General features: G+C 31.8%; 2 protein-coding genes across 3 annotated transcripts; one reads left to right on the top strand and one right to left on the bottom strand.

Annotated features, from left to right (window-relative positions):
- Positions 1 to 3,361: 3,361 nt before the first annotated feature.
- Positions 3,362 to 4,053, bottom strand: LOC146934305 (histone H3.3-like). Its single transcript, XM_085706182.1, has one exon. It carries the CDS (start codon positions 3,972 to 3,974, stop codon positions 3,564 to 3,566), a length of 411 nt encoding a protein of 136 aa, XP_085562308.1. The 5' UTR covers positions 3,975 to 4,053; the 3' UTR covers positions 3,362 to 3,563.
- An 11,635-nt stretch (positions 4,054 to 15,688) lies between these two features.
- LOC146934304 (uncharacterized) lies at positions 15,689 to 19,656 on the top strand. 2 transcript variants are annotated; one of them, XM_085706181.1, is made up of 7 exons: positions 15,689 to 15,760; positions 15,903 to 15,972; positions 16,058 to 16,113; positions 16,503 to 16,592; positions 16,686 to 16,825; positions 18,516 to 18,570; positions 19,164 to 19,656. In XM_085706181.1, the coding sequence occupies exons 1-7, from the start codon at positions 15,689 to 15,691 to the stop codon at positions 19,377 to 19,379; spliced, it is 699 nt and encodes a 232-aa protein (XP_085562307.1). In that variant the 3' UTR covers positions 19,380 to 19,656. The 2 variants fall into 2 exon arrangements, with proteins under 2 accessions (XP_085562307.1, XP_085562306.1); XM_085706180.1 differs by having other exon boundaries at positions 15,900 to 15,972.
- Positions 19,657 to 19,806: the final 150 nt, after the last annotated feature.

Raw genomic sequence — 19,806 nt, 5'->3', positions numbered from 1 at the left:
ATCCCATTATTTATGGCGGAAAATACTTGGTGATTTAGTGAGTGTAGTTTAGATGAAAGAGTGATGGATGAATTATTAAAATAAATTATTTTGATGAGAGAGGGTTATTGATTAGGAGAGAGATAGAGACTAAGTCATCAAAGTCATGAACACAAAGTCACCCAAGTACTGTATAACCCTCTTTATGACACACTCTTTAGTCCAAAAATAATTATTGCAATTAAATAAATAAAAAATAGGATGCAATTTGGTTTATATAACCATGATAAAAAAAAGGCTAAAACCCACTTTTTGCCCCCTAAGTTTGCAAAAGTTGCGATTTTGGCCCCCTATTAAAAAAAATAGCATTTTTGGCCCCCTTCGTCCAAAAATTACTGAGAAGAGGCCACGTGTCCCAAAAAAGGGGCATAATTGCAACTTTTTCTAAAGCTAAGGGGTCAAAAAAGCATATTTCCCTTATGTTAGAGGGTCAAAAGAGCATATTTCCCTAAACATAGGGGGTCACTAATGCTATTTTTTTTAATAGGGGGCCAAAATCGCAACTTTTGCAAACTTAGGGGGCAAAAAGTGGGTTTTAGCCTAAAAAAAACAGGCATACAAAAATAAAAAATAAAAATTCTGAATGCTATGGTAAATTGGTAATCATAGTCGTGCTAAATAAAGTCCAAAATAAATCATCGCAGCCACATTTCCTTATCCCTTGAATAACTTCTACTCCCTCCGTCCCGCAATAGATGTCCCATTTGAAAATGTGTAATTTTGACCTAGCTTACTTTGACCATATTTTTCTACTAATATACAAAGATAAATAATATCGTATAAGATGTTGTTAGATTTGCCTCGATGAGTATTTTCAAAATATCAAATTTTCATAATTTTTTTTAATATATTATTCAAGATATTTAAACTCACAATTATGCATTGGTATGCGTAATATGGTCAACTGTGTCAAGTATTATGGGACGGAGGGAGTATATTATTATATTATTATCAATTACAAATCTCACACGGTTTTTTTTTATTATTTGATAAAAGCATACGTATTTTTTTTTATATATAATAACAAATCAACATGATGTGATCCGAAACAAAATGACTTTTTGGAAACATCATTCAAAAGTGTAGTGCTTTACATGAAGGGGACACTAAACTCTCGCTTCTTTCATGCTATGGCGAGCACTAAAAGGAGGAGAAATGATGGTGATTGTACAAACACAACATGAAATTTGCGAAGTAGCCGAGGGGTATTTTGAGAACTTGTTCACCACGAAGGGCAATGAGCGGCTGCTTGCGCCGTTTCAAGTGAGTTCTAAAACGCTCTGTTTATAATGCATTCTAATAAAGCACCAGGATTGGATGGACAAAATTCGTCTTTTTAAAGAGATTTTAGTGTTTATGTGGAGTCGATTTGTTCCAATATAGGTTTGCATGGCTTGAAAATGGTGAGTTCCCTTATCAGATTATGGCAACAAACATTGTCCTTTTCTATAGAAAGATAAGCCCGAGTGTACGTGTGATTTTTCAACATATATTCTAGTGTGATGTTATATTGTAGTATAAAATTATTTCAAAAGTACTTGAAAACTGGTTGAAACCTTTGTTACCAAAGTGCATTTCTCAAGAGTTGTCAGGTTTTGTTGAAAATAGGTCCATCATTGATGATGTCATGGCAGCAACGAAGATCCTTAGTCATATGAAGATAAAAGGGAAAGTAGGTGAAGTAGCTTTGAAAATTGATATAAGTAAACATATGATAGGGTGGATTGGAATTGTGCGAATTCGCGTATTGCTCAAATTCAATTCATGTGGTGCAAGTTTTCAATCCCATAAATTCAACCTATGTTAATTCAATTGACATACACCATCGTGAATTGAGTTCGAGTATACCTACATTTAAGTACATGTACCACCTCTGTAATTCATAATGTGTAGGGTCTATTTGAAACGAGTTTACCAATTCGATCTGGTCTATTTCAATATCATTCATTATAAACTATAAATAAAATTTGAGTGTCTTGGATTTTATTCTATCTTTGGTGAACCAATGTATAATGCCAAACCATGCTTTTCAAGACCATCCGCTACTTGATTAGCCTCCCTAAGAACATGGTTCCAAGTCACCTCGCCACCACTATTATGAATTTGACGAATATCCTCCATCAAAGTCTTATGAGGATGGGCAGCAACACACCCATCATTAGAAGAGTGATTGCACTCGGAGAATCTAATACCTGTATTTTCATGTAACCTCTGCTAATCTGATAATACATGTATTCTCATTTAAAAGAGTGATGCCATCTTCAAACCAATGTAAATTCTCCAAAGCTCGGCTCAAGCACAATACATAGACGAAGTTTTGATGCAAAAGCACAAAGGAAATTGCCATTATCATCTCTGAGGACTGCGCCACAAGACGCTAACCTACCATTGAGCTAGACCGCGCCGTTTACGTTAAGCGCTAATGTTCCTACCTTATTGTCCATTGTTATTTTGAATTCACAGCGGTTGTAGCATACTTATGGATTGACACAGTATTTTGAGCCACAGTCCTCACCCGATGGTAGAGATGCCGACCTGACATACTGGTTTGTTGAAAAACCACTTGATTCCTTCTTAACCACAAATTATCCAATGCCACACAAAAAGAATCTGACTAATTAAGGTTGAATACAGACCACTCTTTCCCGTCCATGTTCTCAGAGAAACTCAGGTCTCCAAATACTAGCAAATTAATCCAAAAATTCTTTAATCCACTGCAATCTTTAAAAATATGAGACATTGTTACTACACACTGGACACACATCACTCGCCACCATTCGAGGACATTGATTGGCATTATTCAATAAGCACCCATGGCTTATTTTCCAAAGAAAGCATCGGATTCTAAACAAACCCTTCCATCTCCAAAAAAGCTTATACAACATATACGATATTTAAAAACCACAATCAGTTAACTTATAGTACGCAAATGCAAACGAAAAGGAACAATCACTAGTTAAATTTCAAGCCAGATTATGATCACCATTACTGGGATGAAGGGTGGACAGGTATGATACAAACTCAACAATATGTGTTGGCAAAAATCTCTCCACGTCCCTTAAGACCCAATCACCATTTGTATTCACAAAACTAGCTACTGTTTTAGTTTTAACATCATTTTGCAATTTGATCTGTGGCATAAGAAATGAGATGTAGAGGTTAAGAACAACACCTATCATTCCGAAATTCCAACATTTTTAAGGGTACTACTAGAAAAATTAAACATGATAAAATATAAATTCAAACCATCAACAGCAAAATATCATTTGTAATCAAATATTTTCAAGGGCACAACTGGAAAAATAACATGATAAACTACAAATTGAAATTAAAATTAAAATTTTATTAATTTTTGTTTTTTTGCAAAGGCTTCAAATTGTAATTGAGTAATTCACCAATTACAAATGAAACCTGCTTACAAAAAACTAACAATTCAAAATGCTAAAGATGAAAATTATAGTTTCAGAACTATACAGCGCTTAATTGATCATAAAACTATTACTACTACTACTACTAATCAGCCCCTAAGCACGTTCACCACGAATACGGCGTGCAAGTTGAATGTCCTTTGGCATAATCGTAACCCTCTTAGCATGAATTGCACACAAATTGGTATCCTCGAACAATCCAACCAGATAAGCTTCTGCTGCTTCCTGAAGCGCAAGAACAGCATGGCTCTGGAATCTGAGATCCGTCTTGAAATCTTGAGCAATTTCACGAACAAGACGTTGGAATGGAAGCTTACGGATCAAAAGATCAGTACTCTTCTGGTATTTACGGATCTCACGAAGAGCAACGGTTCCAGGGCGATAGCGATGAGGTTTCTTGACTCCGCCAGTTGTAGGAGCCGATTTCCGGGCAGCCTTGGTGGCCAGTTGCTTCCTTGGAGCCTTGCCGCCGGTGGATTTGCGAGCAGTTTGCTTCGTACGAGCCATTGAATTTGAGAAGAGAAAAAAAAAACGAAGAAGAAGAAGATTAGTAATTAGGTTTCGAAAACGAAGAAACTCTGATTATGATTTGGGAACGAAGGAAGCGTGGTATATATAAGCGTGGAATATGATCTGATTAGGTCGGTTTAATTGAGATGAGAGAGAGATCGTGGACTTTGAATGCTAAATCAACGGTAATGATGCTTTATTTAATTGGAAATATTAATTGCGATCCGTGTGCTTGTTTCTGATTGGTTAACTTTTGGATTTGCGGATTGCCAGCGTGGACCATTTGTGTTTCTTTAGCCCGTGTCTAGTTTTTCGCATGGATGGAAATTTGGTCATGTTTAGTGACTACGGACCATCAAATATGCAAACATGCTTTCTACACTTTCTTGGTGTTAAACAAAAACATTGAATTAAAGTATGAAGATGGTGTGCATTTTGTAAGTAAAATGGTCTTGTATTATGTACAAATGTGTTTTCTACGGTTAAATTTATGACTAAATTGCACTGACCTCCTTTGATGTTTCATAAAATAACACCTTCACTTCTATAGTTTTTAAAAAACACTCACCTCCCTTGTATACTACCTGTGTTTGTCTCGTGTGTTTGTCTCGTCATTGAAATTGCAATATTTAAACATTACTCCCGTGACATTTATCTTATAAATGTATTTGGTCAATATATAGGTCAAATACATTATGTATTTAATGAACCTAAAAAGTGCATTTTTGCTTATAAATGTGACCGGATTGAGTATTTCATTAATCCACATAAACAAATATTATACAAAGAACAACACCGAACATGATTCATATTGTTTTAATCATAAATTGATTTAGAGCTTTGATAACAAAACAAAATTATATCAAAGATTAGAACAATAAGATAGAAGACTAAAGCAACACTTACACACACAATTCAATACGATGATAATTTTTCTTAAATCAAGTTTTAACCACCGAATTGAAATTAATGTAAAAATTAGACATTTCAAACACAAAATATACTATATTAAAAAAAAATACGAAATGACAATGATTGATTATGTTTTTCTCTAATAAAAAATATTGATTATGTTTTAAAGATATTAAATTTTCATTTTATTAAATATTGAGTGTTAACTTTTATGAGAGTAATGATGTTGACTGTTTTTTATTGTATTTTCAGCTTCTTCAGCAAAAAACAATTGTGGCAGATGGAGGAAGATGAGTTTTTCCCTATGTTAAGGGGATGCTTAGGGAGGGAAATGATTTTGTGGGATGTACTATGGACAGGAAGTTTAAAATACCTGTTCAACCTTTTAAAAGACCCTCCTCAGGAATTAGTTGTTTTTCTGAGACGAAATCATCGTCGATTTAGCTTGCTTGGATCTGTAAAGATCATGTTAGAAAAGGTAGAAAATCTTCAACACAACACTTTTGAAAAGTGTAACAAATTAAATGAGTATATTTATACTTACTTTTCCATCATTCCAATTATACCCTTAAACAATTTTTTCTATAATAATATTGTTGTTGGTGTCATTTAAAAAAGAATTTAGATTATATTTGTTTGTTATATTGTATTATTGTTGGTATCGTTGAAATAGATAATCATGGTTAGTTTGATTTTTTTAAAACTTGAAAGTACCGAACATTTATATTTTTTTTAGTTTTAATCAAAATCAAAATTTCATAAAAAAAACACCGATCATAATTTTCAGACGTTAGCGCAATAAAACCCCTTTCAGCACTTTTGGACTGTATTTTTCTTTCCGAAAATACCCTCAATTTTCAATACAAATAACACATGTAACAAATAGATAATAATAAATTTAAATATTAAAACAAATGTAACAAACATGATATGAATTTTTTTTTTTGGTTTTTTTACTTTATCATTTAAAAAATGTAACAAACCAGATGAGTATATTTATACTTACTTTTTCATCATTCCAATTATACCCTTAAACAACTTTTTCTATAATAAAATTGTTGTTGGTGTCATTACTAAAAGAATTTAGATTATATTTTTTTTGTTTTATTGTATACTTTCGCTGTCGTTAAAATAGATAATCATAGTTAGTTTGATTTTTTATAACTTGATAGCAACAAACATTTATATTTTTTTTTTTAGTTTTAATCAAAATTAAAATTTCCTAAAAAAAAATACCGTTCATAATTTTCAAACGTTAGCGCAATAAAAAGAGCGAAAAGACGGACACGTGATTGCCCGTTTTTTCGCTAGTGTATGATAAAACTATTGTATCACGCTAGGGACTGAGTTAGGAATTAAACTTAGGGTAGGATTAGATTTTAAAATATAATTTAGTAAAAAAAATAAATTAAATGCATAACATATATATATATATATATATGTATATATGTATGTATGTGTGAGTGTGCTTATATATATATATATATATATATGTGTGTGTGTGTGTGTGTGTATGTATGTGTGTGTGTATGTGTATTTGTTAGCATGACCCCATAAATACATATATATATATATAATTTTAAGAAATTTAAAGATGAAAAATATGAGGTTATGCATTACGTGATTAAAATGATTTTTGAATAGTAGAGAAAAAAATATTAAATAAACACAATTCAAATGCACGAGGATGAATTGTTGATGAAATTGTAAAGATGAATTGTTAAGCGGTGATTGAAAGTGCACAAACATAATCATAGCAATGATTCGAAAGCAAGATAACAATGATGTATTATAAATTTTAAGCAGTGATTGAAAGTGCACAAACATAATCATAGCAATGATTCGAAAGCAAAATAACAATGATGTATTATAAATTGAGATTCTAGTTAAAAATTAGTGTTCATCTGTCAATTACGGACAAAACTATGTTTTCTTTTTTGTTTTATTTAAGGATTGTTTTCTTTTTTGTTGTTAAGGATTTTAGTTAACAATTGGTGTAATTAAACATAAAAATTCAAGTGTTTAAAAGTTCACAAAAAACAAATATAGAGGCCAACAAGTATAATAACATATTAGTATTAAAAAAAATAAAAACTTCATGAAAGTTTGAGCTATGCTAGTCCCCTTCCATATATCCGTCCATGTATACGACTTAAATTCATTGTTTGATGCATTGATAAAAAAGAAGATAAAATAAACTAATTATAACTCGTATCATATTCATCGTTTGTTATTTTTATCATTAATTTAGGCAAGGTTAACAACCTAAGAAAATTATACAATTCTAACACATCAACATCAATTACAACACACATATTTCATCTTAAAAAAACATTTGGTTGTCACTATTCTCCATGTTCTATGCAACTTCAATAGCCTTTTGATGCTTCATCTATGCGTGTTTAAATCCAAAATGATTCAAATAAAAAACTGTAGATTGATCCCAAAAAAATGCAAATACCGCACAAAACTAAAAATTATCAAATGTTTTTTTATGTCCATTGTAAAAACAACTCATATCAAATCAAATTTTGGATAAATTTTTCAAAATCCGACCAAACAAATCATACCAGATAGATATATTTTGATACTTATTTCTTTTTTATTGCCACAACATACTGCATTAACCTATTATTCATTGGTTCTTAATTTTTTTTTCATGGTTAAATATGATTTTGGTCCATATAAATATTTAAATTTTACGCTTTAGTCTCTCTCAAATTTCTTCAACTTTTAATCCCCCGAAAATTTCCGGTCTACACTTTTGGTCCTTGCTTTTAAGTCAAGCGATGCGTACCCTTCATATTTTTGAATGAGTTTATGCATGAATATTTAGGAAATTATCAATTCTCTCTAAAAATATAGAAACTTTTAACAAAACATGAAGGATCAAATTTCTGATCAACCTATTACTGTACATTAATGATTATTTTTTTTCTTTTCAAATTCAATGTTATACTTAAAATTCAAAACTTAACTTATTGTTTTTTCTTTGAACAGTCGTGCAAATATGTTTAAGGCATATCAGTTCACAAGAGCATTTCGGTTGGACACATTTTTTATCCGGAAGGATGGTATTGAATCAGTTTTTGCTCAAGTGTTGATTACAACCAAACATAAGTTAGCTGGTTTAGAACAAGTTCCTTCTTGGGATAGGTAATCTCCAGACCCAATAATATTCACTTCACTTTTATCACAGTAATAATGTTGACTGTTTTTTATTGTATTTTCAGCTTCTTCAGCATAAAAACAATTGTGGCAGATGGAGTAAGTTGAGTTTTTCCCTATGTTAAGGGAATGCTTAGGGAAGGAAATGATTTTGTGGGATGTACTATGGACAGGAAGTTTAAAATACCTGTTTAACCTTTTAAAAGACCCTCCTCATGAATTAGTTGTTTTTCTGAGATGAAATCATCGTCGATTTAGCTTGCTTAGATCTATAGAGAGCATGTTAGAAAAAGTAGAAAATCTTCAACACAACACTCTTTCACTGTCAGAGGAATTGAATTTTGTGGGTTTTGAGTCTTTTGAGAGAGAGATTATGATGAAGGGGTGTGTGATTTTTCAATGCATTTATGTCTGCATTGCATAAAAAAAATTCAACAGAATTCTATCGATATTAGTTTACCGCCTGCAGAAGCTCATAAGGCAGATATACTACCCGTAGAAGAGCCCTTGAACCCCGGAGAAGAATATTATATGAAAGCTCTTGAGGATGTTGCGACTGGATACGCCTAAATATTGTCGATGATATTGGAGATGCATATAGATATAAATTTAAGGGTATATATGAGTTGCAACCTGCAAGCCAACATAGATCTAAACTTAAAGAGGCTATCTCGCATTATCATTCGAAGGCACAAAATATTGCCTCTTTCCACTTCAGAAAAGACGAGAACTTGCAGAAGGATGAAGATAAGGACTTTTATACATGGAAATTTATCCATAATGTAACTATTTAGTGGAACCTCAGTTTTCAGTTTTTTTTTATTATTAAAATTTTATTTTTTGTTGTTGTTATGTAGAAAAAAGAGAGATTAAGGATTAAATCAAAGGAAGAGGCTGAAGAGGTAGGATATAGAGGAGAGGAGTTTGTTTTTGGTTTTCTGAAGGATCTATATATAAATGATAATATTGAAGTTAAATGGTGCAACGAAGCAAGAGAATCAAGCCTTCCATTTGATCTCACCGTTTGGAATGTAGCAGAAGAGAAATATTTGTATGTAGAAGTGAAGTCATCCTCTGTGTTGGGTAGAGACTGTGTTTTTTTTTTTTAACTCCTCAGGATAATCATTTATAATTATAAGAAAAAACATGCAAAACTAAAAAAAAAGTTGAATCATTTTTTTGTAGGTTTTGCGTAAACATTTCTCAGAATTCATCATCTTTAGGTTTTGCGTATTAACATTTCAGAGATTTCATCTTATTTTAGGTTTTGTGTACTTCACATTTCTGATAATTCATCTTATTTTAGGTTTTACGTACTTCACATTTCTCATTTTAGGTTTCTGATAATTCATCCATTCATCTTCTTTTTTATTTCTGATTTTATGTTGTATAGGTTCACTTCAACAAGATACATATATCGATTGAGAAAATTGTTGTTGCATGCAAAGCTTTGAAAAAGCTTTGGGGGGTTCTTGGGAAGTTGTCCAATATGTCCAAGAAAACAATACAGGTTGTATCAGGCAATTTCACTAATCTTCGCGCATCTACATTGTTACAGTACTTAGCTTGTATGGTTGTGTTGAGAGAGTGTTAGATAAGGTAGAAAGCCTTGAATACACACTTGTTCAACAACTTGAATTGAATCTTGAGGGTATTGAAGTTTTAGAGAAAACAATCCTAATGAGTGGTTGCAATGTTTTACAATGCTTTTTTTGTTTCTGAAGCTGGTAAGAAAGCATACGAGGAGTATTCGAGTGTCTCTGGTTTACTACCTACTTATGCAATGTTCATACCAATTGAGCTAAGCTCACGGGAACGACATTTCATTCTCTTTTAATTTGTTATTTGATGTTAATGATTAATACACACACAATATGTGTGTGTGTGTGTGTGTGTGTATATATATATATATATATAAACACGATTTTGAATTGTTTTTATATTTATTTGCAATATCTATGTGTTTCGATAAATTCGTTTTTATGGATATTTAGGTTAAAGTTACATGTATTTGAAATTTTGATGAATTAACTTAAATTAAAATTCTAGAAGTTTAAATTCAAACCACGACAAATTAAATTGAAACCACCTCTTGTATTAAACGACGAAATAATTCCACCCAGACACGCCGTTTCTTTATCTCTAATCATACTACACTACTGTTCATTCTCATTTTCATTTCACACACTTCTTCTTCTTCCATTCTCACACATTCAATCCATTTTCCCCTTCAAATTATCGCTCTCAAAGTTCAACCTTCTAGCTAACACAAGGTAAAATCAATTTCATTCTTTATTTTCCGGTTCAACTTAATTATTGATACTATGCATCAGAATCGTTTATTTACCAATATAACAACAATCACCTTGTTTTTATTTTGAGTTGAGCTTATTTGTTGTTACTGTTGGTATCTCTTTCTATGATCAAGCATTGTTTGTTTCATATTCTTACTATACAATATCAAAACATGACAAGAGCGAATCTATTCATGTTGGTCTGGGGGTTGGTGCCTACAATTACATGCAGTATGTAACTTAACACTTCATTATAACAATTGTTAAGCATTTTAATGTGTTGTTTTTCATAAAATGCAATGTAATAACAATTGTCTAGTGGAACCAACCAATGTGATGAGTGAATATTTTGTAATTTTTTAAATGTGTGAGGTCTTGTTTTCATTTTTTATAGTCTTTATATACACTAGCTAAAAGATAGGCACTCACGTGTCCGTCTTTCTGCTCTTTTTATTGTGCTAACGGTTAAAAATTATGAACAGTGTTTTTTTTTTTATGAAATTTTGATTTTGATTAAAACTAAAAAAATATAAATGTTTGGTACTTTCAAGTTATAAAAAAAATCAAACTAACCATGATTATCTATTTCAACGATACCAACAATAATTGTAAAAAAAAAAAATGATACCAACAATAATACAACATAACAAACGAATATAAGGGTATAATTGGAATGATCAAAAAGTAAGTATAAATACACTCATCTAGTTTGTTACACTTTTTAAATGATAAAGGTAAAAAAAAAAAATATATATTCATATCATGTTTGTTACATTTGTTTTAATATTTAAATTTATTCCTATCTATTTGTTACTTGTGTATTGTATTGAAAATTGAGGGTATTTTTGAAAAGAAAAATTCAACCCAAAAGTTCTAACGGGGTAGTTTTCTTTATTATTATTTTTTTGAAGGAGGGGTAGTTTTCTTTATATATAGTATAAATTATATAATTATATAATCTAATTATGAAACTTAATGTCTACATAGAATACAATCTTACCCCTTCTTAATGTTTTGACACGTTATCAAAATTGTATTCTTTTGTCTTTTGTTTCAGCCTCCCCCAATTTTTTCTCTCTTAAAAACAAATTAAAACAAACTCACTTAATAAAACACACTAACTTAATCTTTTTTCAAAAGAATAAACAAACTTAATCTTAGTCCCAATCAGAACAAATTTTCCTATAATTCAACTTCTGATTATGTAAAGAGTTTTAAACAATCTATTCTCTATAATCTATTATCTAATTATGAAACTTAATGTCTACCGAAAATATAATCTTACCCATTTTTAATACTTTGACACGTCATAAAAATTATATTCTTCTGTGTCTTTTCCTTCAACCTACCTTTTTTTTTTTCTCTCTTAAAAACAAATTAAATCAAACATACTTGATAACCCTTTTTTTTCTCTTAAAAACAAATTAAATCAAACATACTTGATAAAACACACTAACTTAATTTTTTTTCTTCAAAAGAATAAACAAACTTAATCTTAATCCCAATCGGAACAAATTTTCGTATAATTCAGCTTTTAATCCTCTAAAGAAAATCTATATATTATTGACTGTCATAATTATTTTTATTTTAATCCATAACAAACGGCCCTTCGAGGTTTATAGTAACTTTTAAAAAATCACTTTAAAATCATTGTATCTGCTTGTTTGTTATAATTATATATAAAAAAAAACAGGATCAACAATAAATCTAAAAACAACCTCAAATTATAAAATAACATAACTTTGAGAAAATTCCAAAATATTTGTCACTTATAGATTATACACGGGATTAATATTTATTACAACCATTAAACTATTTTTCAGAAAATTTCACATTTCAAGATTGATTCTTTTGTATAGATAATTCATCTTTGCTTTTTGTTTATCTTAATATCATGTTATAAAATAATATTTTTCACTGTACCAAAAACAAATCATTGTTTTAGATTGTTTATTATTATAGACTTTAGAACTATAACTATTAAAAATATTGGATAAATTATCAATGAGTAATTAAATAATATAGTTGTACAACTCATACACGGGACTCGTAACAAGATTTTTATCATCAACGAGATCTTGATTATTTATAATATTTTTACATATTTTCTCTACCACTTTATAATATTTAGTAAAAACTATTTCAATTATTTTATCATGAGCAAATTAATCTTTCAAAAAAAAAATCATGGAGAAATTACACTAACCTCCCTTAACGTCTTCTTCAATAACACAAGCATCACCTCTATTTTACTAACAAAACATTAATCTCCCTTATTTAGTTATCAAAATGACAAGTTCTTCCGTTATAATTTAACACAGTTTAAGCTTTGTTAATTTCATATTTTTTACCAATTAACTTCTTTATACGGGTATGAACTCTCTTAATTTTCAACCATTTTTTATTCCCATTTTTTTTCCAAAAAGGAGGAATAGCAAAGATATATGATAAGTGCCAGAAAGTAGTGTTTCAAATGTATAATTAAGGCACTTTTGTTGCTTGTTTTGCAAGTAATATAGGGAAAAGCCGAGAGAAAAGCGATAATTTCCCTCTTACGCTTTATATATCATACTCTATCCTTTTGTGCAGGTATTGAGTGCCAAGACACCAAGCAAAGAAGAAAAACAAAGAAAAAATACAAAGGTTAGCTCGCCATGGCGCGCAAAGGCGAGTGGAAGGCGAGCTGAAGTCAGAAACTATCAAAGATCACTCGCCCCCAACTCGCAACAGCGAGCACGAGTCAGTAAGTACCAGAAGGAACTCGCCTCCAACTCGCAATGGCTAGTGAAAGGCGAGCAAAAAGGCGAGGAATTCCAGAGAGCACATGTCCAGAACTCGCCATGGCGAACAAATCCACTCGCGAGGCGAGTTAGCGCGGCTAAAACTCCTCAAAGCTGATGTGGCACAAACCCACTGGTGAAGAAACCCAACTTGCAATGGCGAATGAAGTTACTAGCGAGGCGAGTTGAGACAGATTAGAAATCTTATAAAAGCCCACTTGACCATTTTATTGAGGATATCTTAGAATATTTTGTAATAGTTTTTAGAGAGAGAATAGGGCGGAATTATATTGTTTTCACAGAGCAAGAGTGATTGAGTGTAGATTCATCAAGAGTTGTTGAGAAATCAATCTTCTAGCATGGATCTTCATCTTTGTTTCCACTTTTGTAAAGTTCTCATGACAATGATGAGCTAAATCTCCTTAGTTGGGATTAGAGGTACTTGATTAAGTTGATGATGTAACGTTTTGATCTTTCAAATATATGATTCTAGCCATTTACATGATATTGATTATATTCTTGCATTTCAATACTTATCTTTGATTTAAATGCTATTGAGAAATACTTTTGAATCTAGGTTTAGAATATTTATCTATCAAAACAATGATTATAGACATATGATTGGTGTTTTGATAATCACACAAAGTATCAGAACTTAAAGCTTTCAGATCGTTTGATAGATTGAGAAATCGTTGATTAAACGATACGACCGAATATTGGATTGTTTAATAGTTTGGGAAATTAACGATTTAGCAATACAGCTGAACTCACAAGATCATTTGGACACGAATGATATTGTCGGGCGATACGTGATAATATCGATAAAACGATAGAATCCATATATGTGATTATTAGGTTATGTTTGAAGCTTAATCAACGAACTCTAATAAATGAGGGGGGTTAAGCCAAAACCTCCTCAAACTAAGACAAAATCCACAATTAGGCAATCCCATAAGATTCCTCACAAAAGGCTTTCTAATAAAGGAGGGTAAATCTAACCAAACTATATAAGAGTTCAAAGAGAGTCCTATATCAGCCATAATGTGAGCACAATTGTTTCCTTTTCTATAGATACGAGTGATCATTATGTTCATTTGTCTAATCAGAATATTGCAATTATCCTGTCTATTCTTTAAGGAACATAACATCAAAGAAGATTTCTTAAAAGCCTGAACAACTAGAGACGAGTTAATCTCCAATTAAACTTAAGACTTTGGTGATTTTTCCAAATTGATCAAAATATCACTCACTGTTTCTTTCTGAATGTGGTTTAATTTTTAAACTCTGATTTAATAAAACAGAAATATCGAAGATTATTTCATTTTTTTAGTCAACTACAACGTCCATCCATCTCTATATTCTCTTTTAGTCTCTTCTTTAACTGTCGATGTTTGATTCTATTTATTGGTAAAAACAATTGTTATTGTTTCTCCATTGCGAGAAAACAACCTCATTCAATTTATTGCCAAAAGAGAAAACAATAACAAGATATATTAAACCAATACGACTGAAATTAAATTGTGTATTTGGAAGGTTATTGAAATGAAAATGGATAAAATTAGACGGTGTACTGCTTGCGTTGTTTAAGAAAATCTCAAAGAAGGTCAATGTAATTTGCCCTTTTATCATTAACGTCATTTTTATCGTTAATCTTTTTTCTATTTTCTCAATGCATATAACATTGCAATTCGCTTTGTTGCTGGTTATATATAAAGAAAACTACCTCTTTCACCACTTTTGGGCTGACTTTTTTTTTCTTTTCAAAATGCCTTTAATTTTCAAAAATAACAAATAGATAATAATAAATTTAAGTATTAAAAAATGTAACAAAAATGATATGAATATATATATATATATATATATATATATATATATATATATATATATGTTTTTTTATCATTAAGAAACTAAATGAATATATTTATACTTACTTTTTCATTATCCCAATTATACCCTTAAACAACCTTTTCTATAATAAAAATTGTTGCCGGTGTCATTAAAAAAATATTTAGATTATATTATTTTGTTATATTGTTGGTGTCATTGAAACAGATAATCATGGTTGGTTTGATTTGTTATAATTTGAAAGCAACAAACATTTATATTTTTAGTTTTTATCAAAATTAAAATTTCATTAAAAAACACCGTTCATAATTTTCAAATGTTAGCGCAATAAAAAGAGCGAAAAGACGGACATGTTTTTTTTGTCCTCGTAAGCTTAGCTCAGTTGGTAGGAACAATACATAATATATGCAAAATCCGATAAAAAAGACGGACACATTTTTTGCTAGTTATATATATATGCCTCATCATGAGCACTAACAATTATCTATAAACCCCTAAAAAATAGATATTACAACAATTAGATTTTATTTTATTTTTGTTGAAAGGGATAGTTAGATATTAATCTTCCCCGATATGTTATTAATCTTCCTTGATATTTTGTGATTTAATGAAATAGTCTTCCTAATCTTGCGTGTATACAACGCGTTTAATTTTTTTTTTTTTGTGAGAGGACGTTTAAAATACTTTATAAACCTTCACTTCACTTTACTGTATGCTCTTTCTTCTTCGCCAAGTCCAATCCAATACGCACCGTAACACTACCAGTCGATTCGATTTCCCAACTGTAAGCTTTCTCTCCTTTTTTTATTCATCCCTTTCTCTCTCTATGCTTATTTTATTCACCCTCACGTTTTATCGTATGCGTTCTTTCAAACCCTAGAACTGAATCTTTATTTAATTGACATTTTATGGTTTTATTTCAGAAGAAGATGGTAGCTAAACCACTTACCACTGAATTCGTTGCTCTTACAGAGAAGAAGATGGACATGACACTAGGTATGTTTTTTTTTTTTTTTACTTCACTCGTATAATACCTTTTCCTATAAGACCTTTTTGATTTATTTTATGTTGGTGTTCACAGATGATATAATCAAAATGTCTAAAGACCCTAAAACTATGAAGCAAACAAGGGTTTCGGTAAGTGTTTTGCTTTGGAAAATTATTTTGCATATTTGTTTCGTAGCATGATATCCATGGTAGTTAATAGTACGAGGCACATACATCTCTAGGATTAGACGTGTCACTGTGTCCGACACTCACATGATACTCATATGACACCAACTCACAAGTGTCCCAACAAATTTGTTTTTTTGGTTGCTTCGACACTCCTTGGATCGATATCCGACACATGTATGACACGTGTTGGACAACTAAGACAAGTGCCCAAAATAATAACTATCCAATCTTGTTTTATTTTATTTTTTAATGAAATAGTTGTTATTTTGATTGGTGTCGAAGTGTCGATGTTGTGTCCGTGTTTCATAATTGGTTATTATTTTGCTTGATTCTTATGTGTGTTTGTGCAGAATAAGAGCAAAAAGTTTTCAAACACTCTTGCACAAGATAAGTCTTTGAAAGCGCGACGTTACACGGAGTCGAGATCTTCTCTTAGACAAGTATGTATATGAAAAACAGTTTATGTTTTTTTTTTTTTTTTATGTGTACGTATTAATATTTCCAATATGAACTTGTTTAAATGTGGTGATCAGGGAGTTCTTGCAAATAGAAGGTCGAATTTTCAGGGAAACCAATTTCCCTTTGCAACCGAGGTTGCACGAAAAGCTGTTGCTGCTCCTCTGCACTATGGAGCTGCTAATCGTAATCAGATGGCTAACTGGAATAAAACAAGGTATTATGTTTTACTATTATTCTTATATGCACGGGTGTTAGGTACCATAACACAAGAGAAAGTTGCTGCTGAACTGAACGTTTTAAGTTTGAATGACGTGGTTGAGATTTGTGGCTAAACTATATTTGTAAATTGATGCATCATTGCAGGTAACCCATGACCCATCATTGATATTGATGACATCATAAATGTGCCTCCCATATATAAGATTTTTCCCTCTGCAAAAGGAATCGGTTTGATAATATGAATGAATTGAGACCCAGTCACATGTTAATGGAATTATGAAGTGCTTGTATTATTATATCATAATAACTATATTCTGCATACATCATGGTTTGAGTGGGTTGATGTCTAATGTACTATGGAGTATGGATGTTCAACCTACATAAGTGGAGCTATGTTGCTTGAGCAGGTTGGTGATGCAAATGATTGCTAGTTAGAAGAAACATGTTTTCTCAAAAGCATGTTGCTAGGAATGATAGCTTAAGATTCTTCTTCCCAATCCATCTGATTCTCATCATGAGGGGGGCTGTTACCATTCAAGGGCGATCATAAATCTGACTTAGGGGGAGCATCACATATCAGACATTAAATGATACCAACTTTAGTATGACAAAAATGTAGTACTAGAACCTGGATGGGGCACAATAATTTTTATACTACATAATCAAGTGAAGTTTAAAACGTTGGGGGGCCACAACACTACCGTTTCCCTAACTCCGCCCTTGGTACCATTAGACATGCACAAAAAGACTGGGTGATATCGCTACTCTTATTTAGTGGCTGGTTTGTATACTGAGAGACAACTCTGCAGTCGTTCAGTTTGTATGGTAGCTACTAACTAAGAACCTTTCATCGTCAGCCTTTGTCAGTTCAAAGGGATAAAACTCACATTATCATTACACATGTGTATAGTTAGTCGGTCTCCTTATTTTAGACTCATTTTCTCATTATGAGTTGCAAGGCCATGACTATTGGTTATTTTTTCCATTAACCTTGTCCTGTTCATACATTTTGTTACTGGGGCAATCAAGCAAGTCAAGTGGTCTATTTCTGTGTCTGATAAGCATTGCGATGGGAAGATGTTGCTCTCTAAACATCTGTTTCAATGCGAGCTCTTTTTAGAACTAAACAAGGTGCATATGGTTTTTGCTGGTGGGTAAATGGTGCCGTAGTTACCAAGCCTGCGGCAATATAGCAAATATGGTTCTTATGAAGAAGTCATATTGGAAGCCTTATAGTCTTTTCAATTGGTTACGGTCTTTTCAATTGGTCTACTTAATTGGCAACCTCCGCAGTATACTAAGTTTCATATAAGTTGGGCAATGCTAGCACAACTCCATGGTAGTAAACAGATGTGGTATTTACTATGTGTCGTACAAGTTGTTGGACACTGATCACACAAACTCCTGTTCTTGGACACTGAAATTTCGAAGTTGTTCCCAGAGTTGATCTTCAAATATGGGATCATTGTCGTTAAATTATTTCTTCTTTCTTTTTATATGGCATATATAGAATAAGAGTATCAGCATTTTTCCAAGTGAGGTGTTAGTGGGCAGTGTTTATACTTTTCTACTAAAAACTATCATTGGTACTGAGCATGTAAAATGCTAGTCAATGCTCTTGGGAATATCTGGAACATATATCTTGTTTCTGCTCTTCAATTATTCTATTTTCTTTCTGGCTGCAGGTTCCATGTCCATGCGAATCAGAGAAGGGCAGCTGGTGGAGGTTTTTCTGCTAAGGTGTGGCAATTTTCTTTTCTGCTCATGTGTCTGTTGTCTTGCTCTGTATGTTGCATTTGTTATTAAAAATCTTTTAATCCCTGTGAGGCATTTGTTATTAAAAATCTTTTAATCCCTGTGAGAACTCAAACTGAAAAAGGAAAAAAAAAAAAAACTAGAGAGGCTAAACTTTAATGTTAAGTATTTTACAGGAGTAAACATACATTTAAGTATTTAACCCTGATTGTAACATCTTCATGGAAAGAATACTTTCAGTGAATACAACCGATACTAGGTGAAGGTTACTTTAAGGTGTCTGTCTTTATGCCTATCAATTCTGAATTGAATTGGGTTTTTAACACGTGTAACCATGATGATGCCCTCATTTGTTTTATAAGGTTGTAAAAGCTTGAAGGTATAAGGAAGGTGTTTTGAAGGATTAGTAGTTAACATTCACGTTTATGGTGATTAGGTCAAAACTTAATATCATCAGAAATTAAAAAAGAATTGGTTGTGGAGCTGAATTAAAGTTGTCTTCTTTTAATATTCATAGTCATAAGATTTAGATTATTGATGTGCAAAGCTTCATTTTTTTTGTGAACTTTTTGTCACAGCCATTGCCTCCCCCTCAGCAGCAGCAACATCATCATCATCATCAGCAGCCGGGTGACAATATAAAGCCAAACCAAAGGTCTCAGACATTAGATTCACTGTTTGCAAACATGAAGGAGCAAAGAATGAAAGCTTTCTCAAGGCAGAACAATGCTGTGCAGAACAATGGAGCTGGTAACCGGAGGCCTCCATGGGGAAGAGGTCGATATGGCAACTGACAAGATGGTTCAATTGATAATTTCATGGTGTTACTTTCAGAATAGTAGTATGTTTGGCCTGCTGCAACACCAGTTCTTCATCGATTCAAATCTAACCGAGATTTCCATTCCTAGCACAGGCTAGCTGTATTTTAATGCATGGAAAATCTGTACCTTCATCATTTGAACGTAGTATACTTTTATTCATTTGGGTTTCATTGTATAGTTTTGCTCGGTGGCATTTGCTTCTACTTTGAATAATGTTTGTGGTCAAGGTTATGCTGCAATATACTTGTTATACTATGTGTACAAGAAGAGAATCAGTGTAGTAGTCTTCTAGGTCTCTCAGCATTCTGAAATGAGAGCAGATCGGACAGAAATAAATGATTTGAGAAAGAAATTAAGCTTGTGTATTGACTAAGAGCGTTCAACCGACCAAGCACAAACC

This window comes from Medicago sativa, chromosome 4, assembly GCF_051527215.1.
Source record: "Medicago sativa cultivar Bolivia chromosome 4, Bolivia_mono, whole genome shotgun sequence".
Taxonomy (NCBI): domain Eukaryota; kingdom Viridiplantae; phylum Streptophyta; class Magnoliopsida; order Fabales; family Fabaceae; genus Medicago; species Medicago sativa.
The sequence above is the reverse complement of the archived record's forward strand: the minus strand, read 5'-3'. Positions and strand labels throughout refer to the sequence as shown.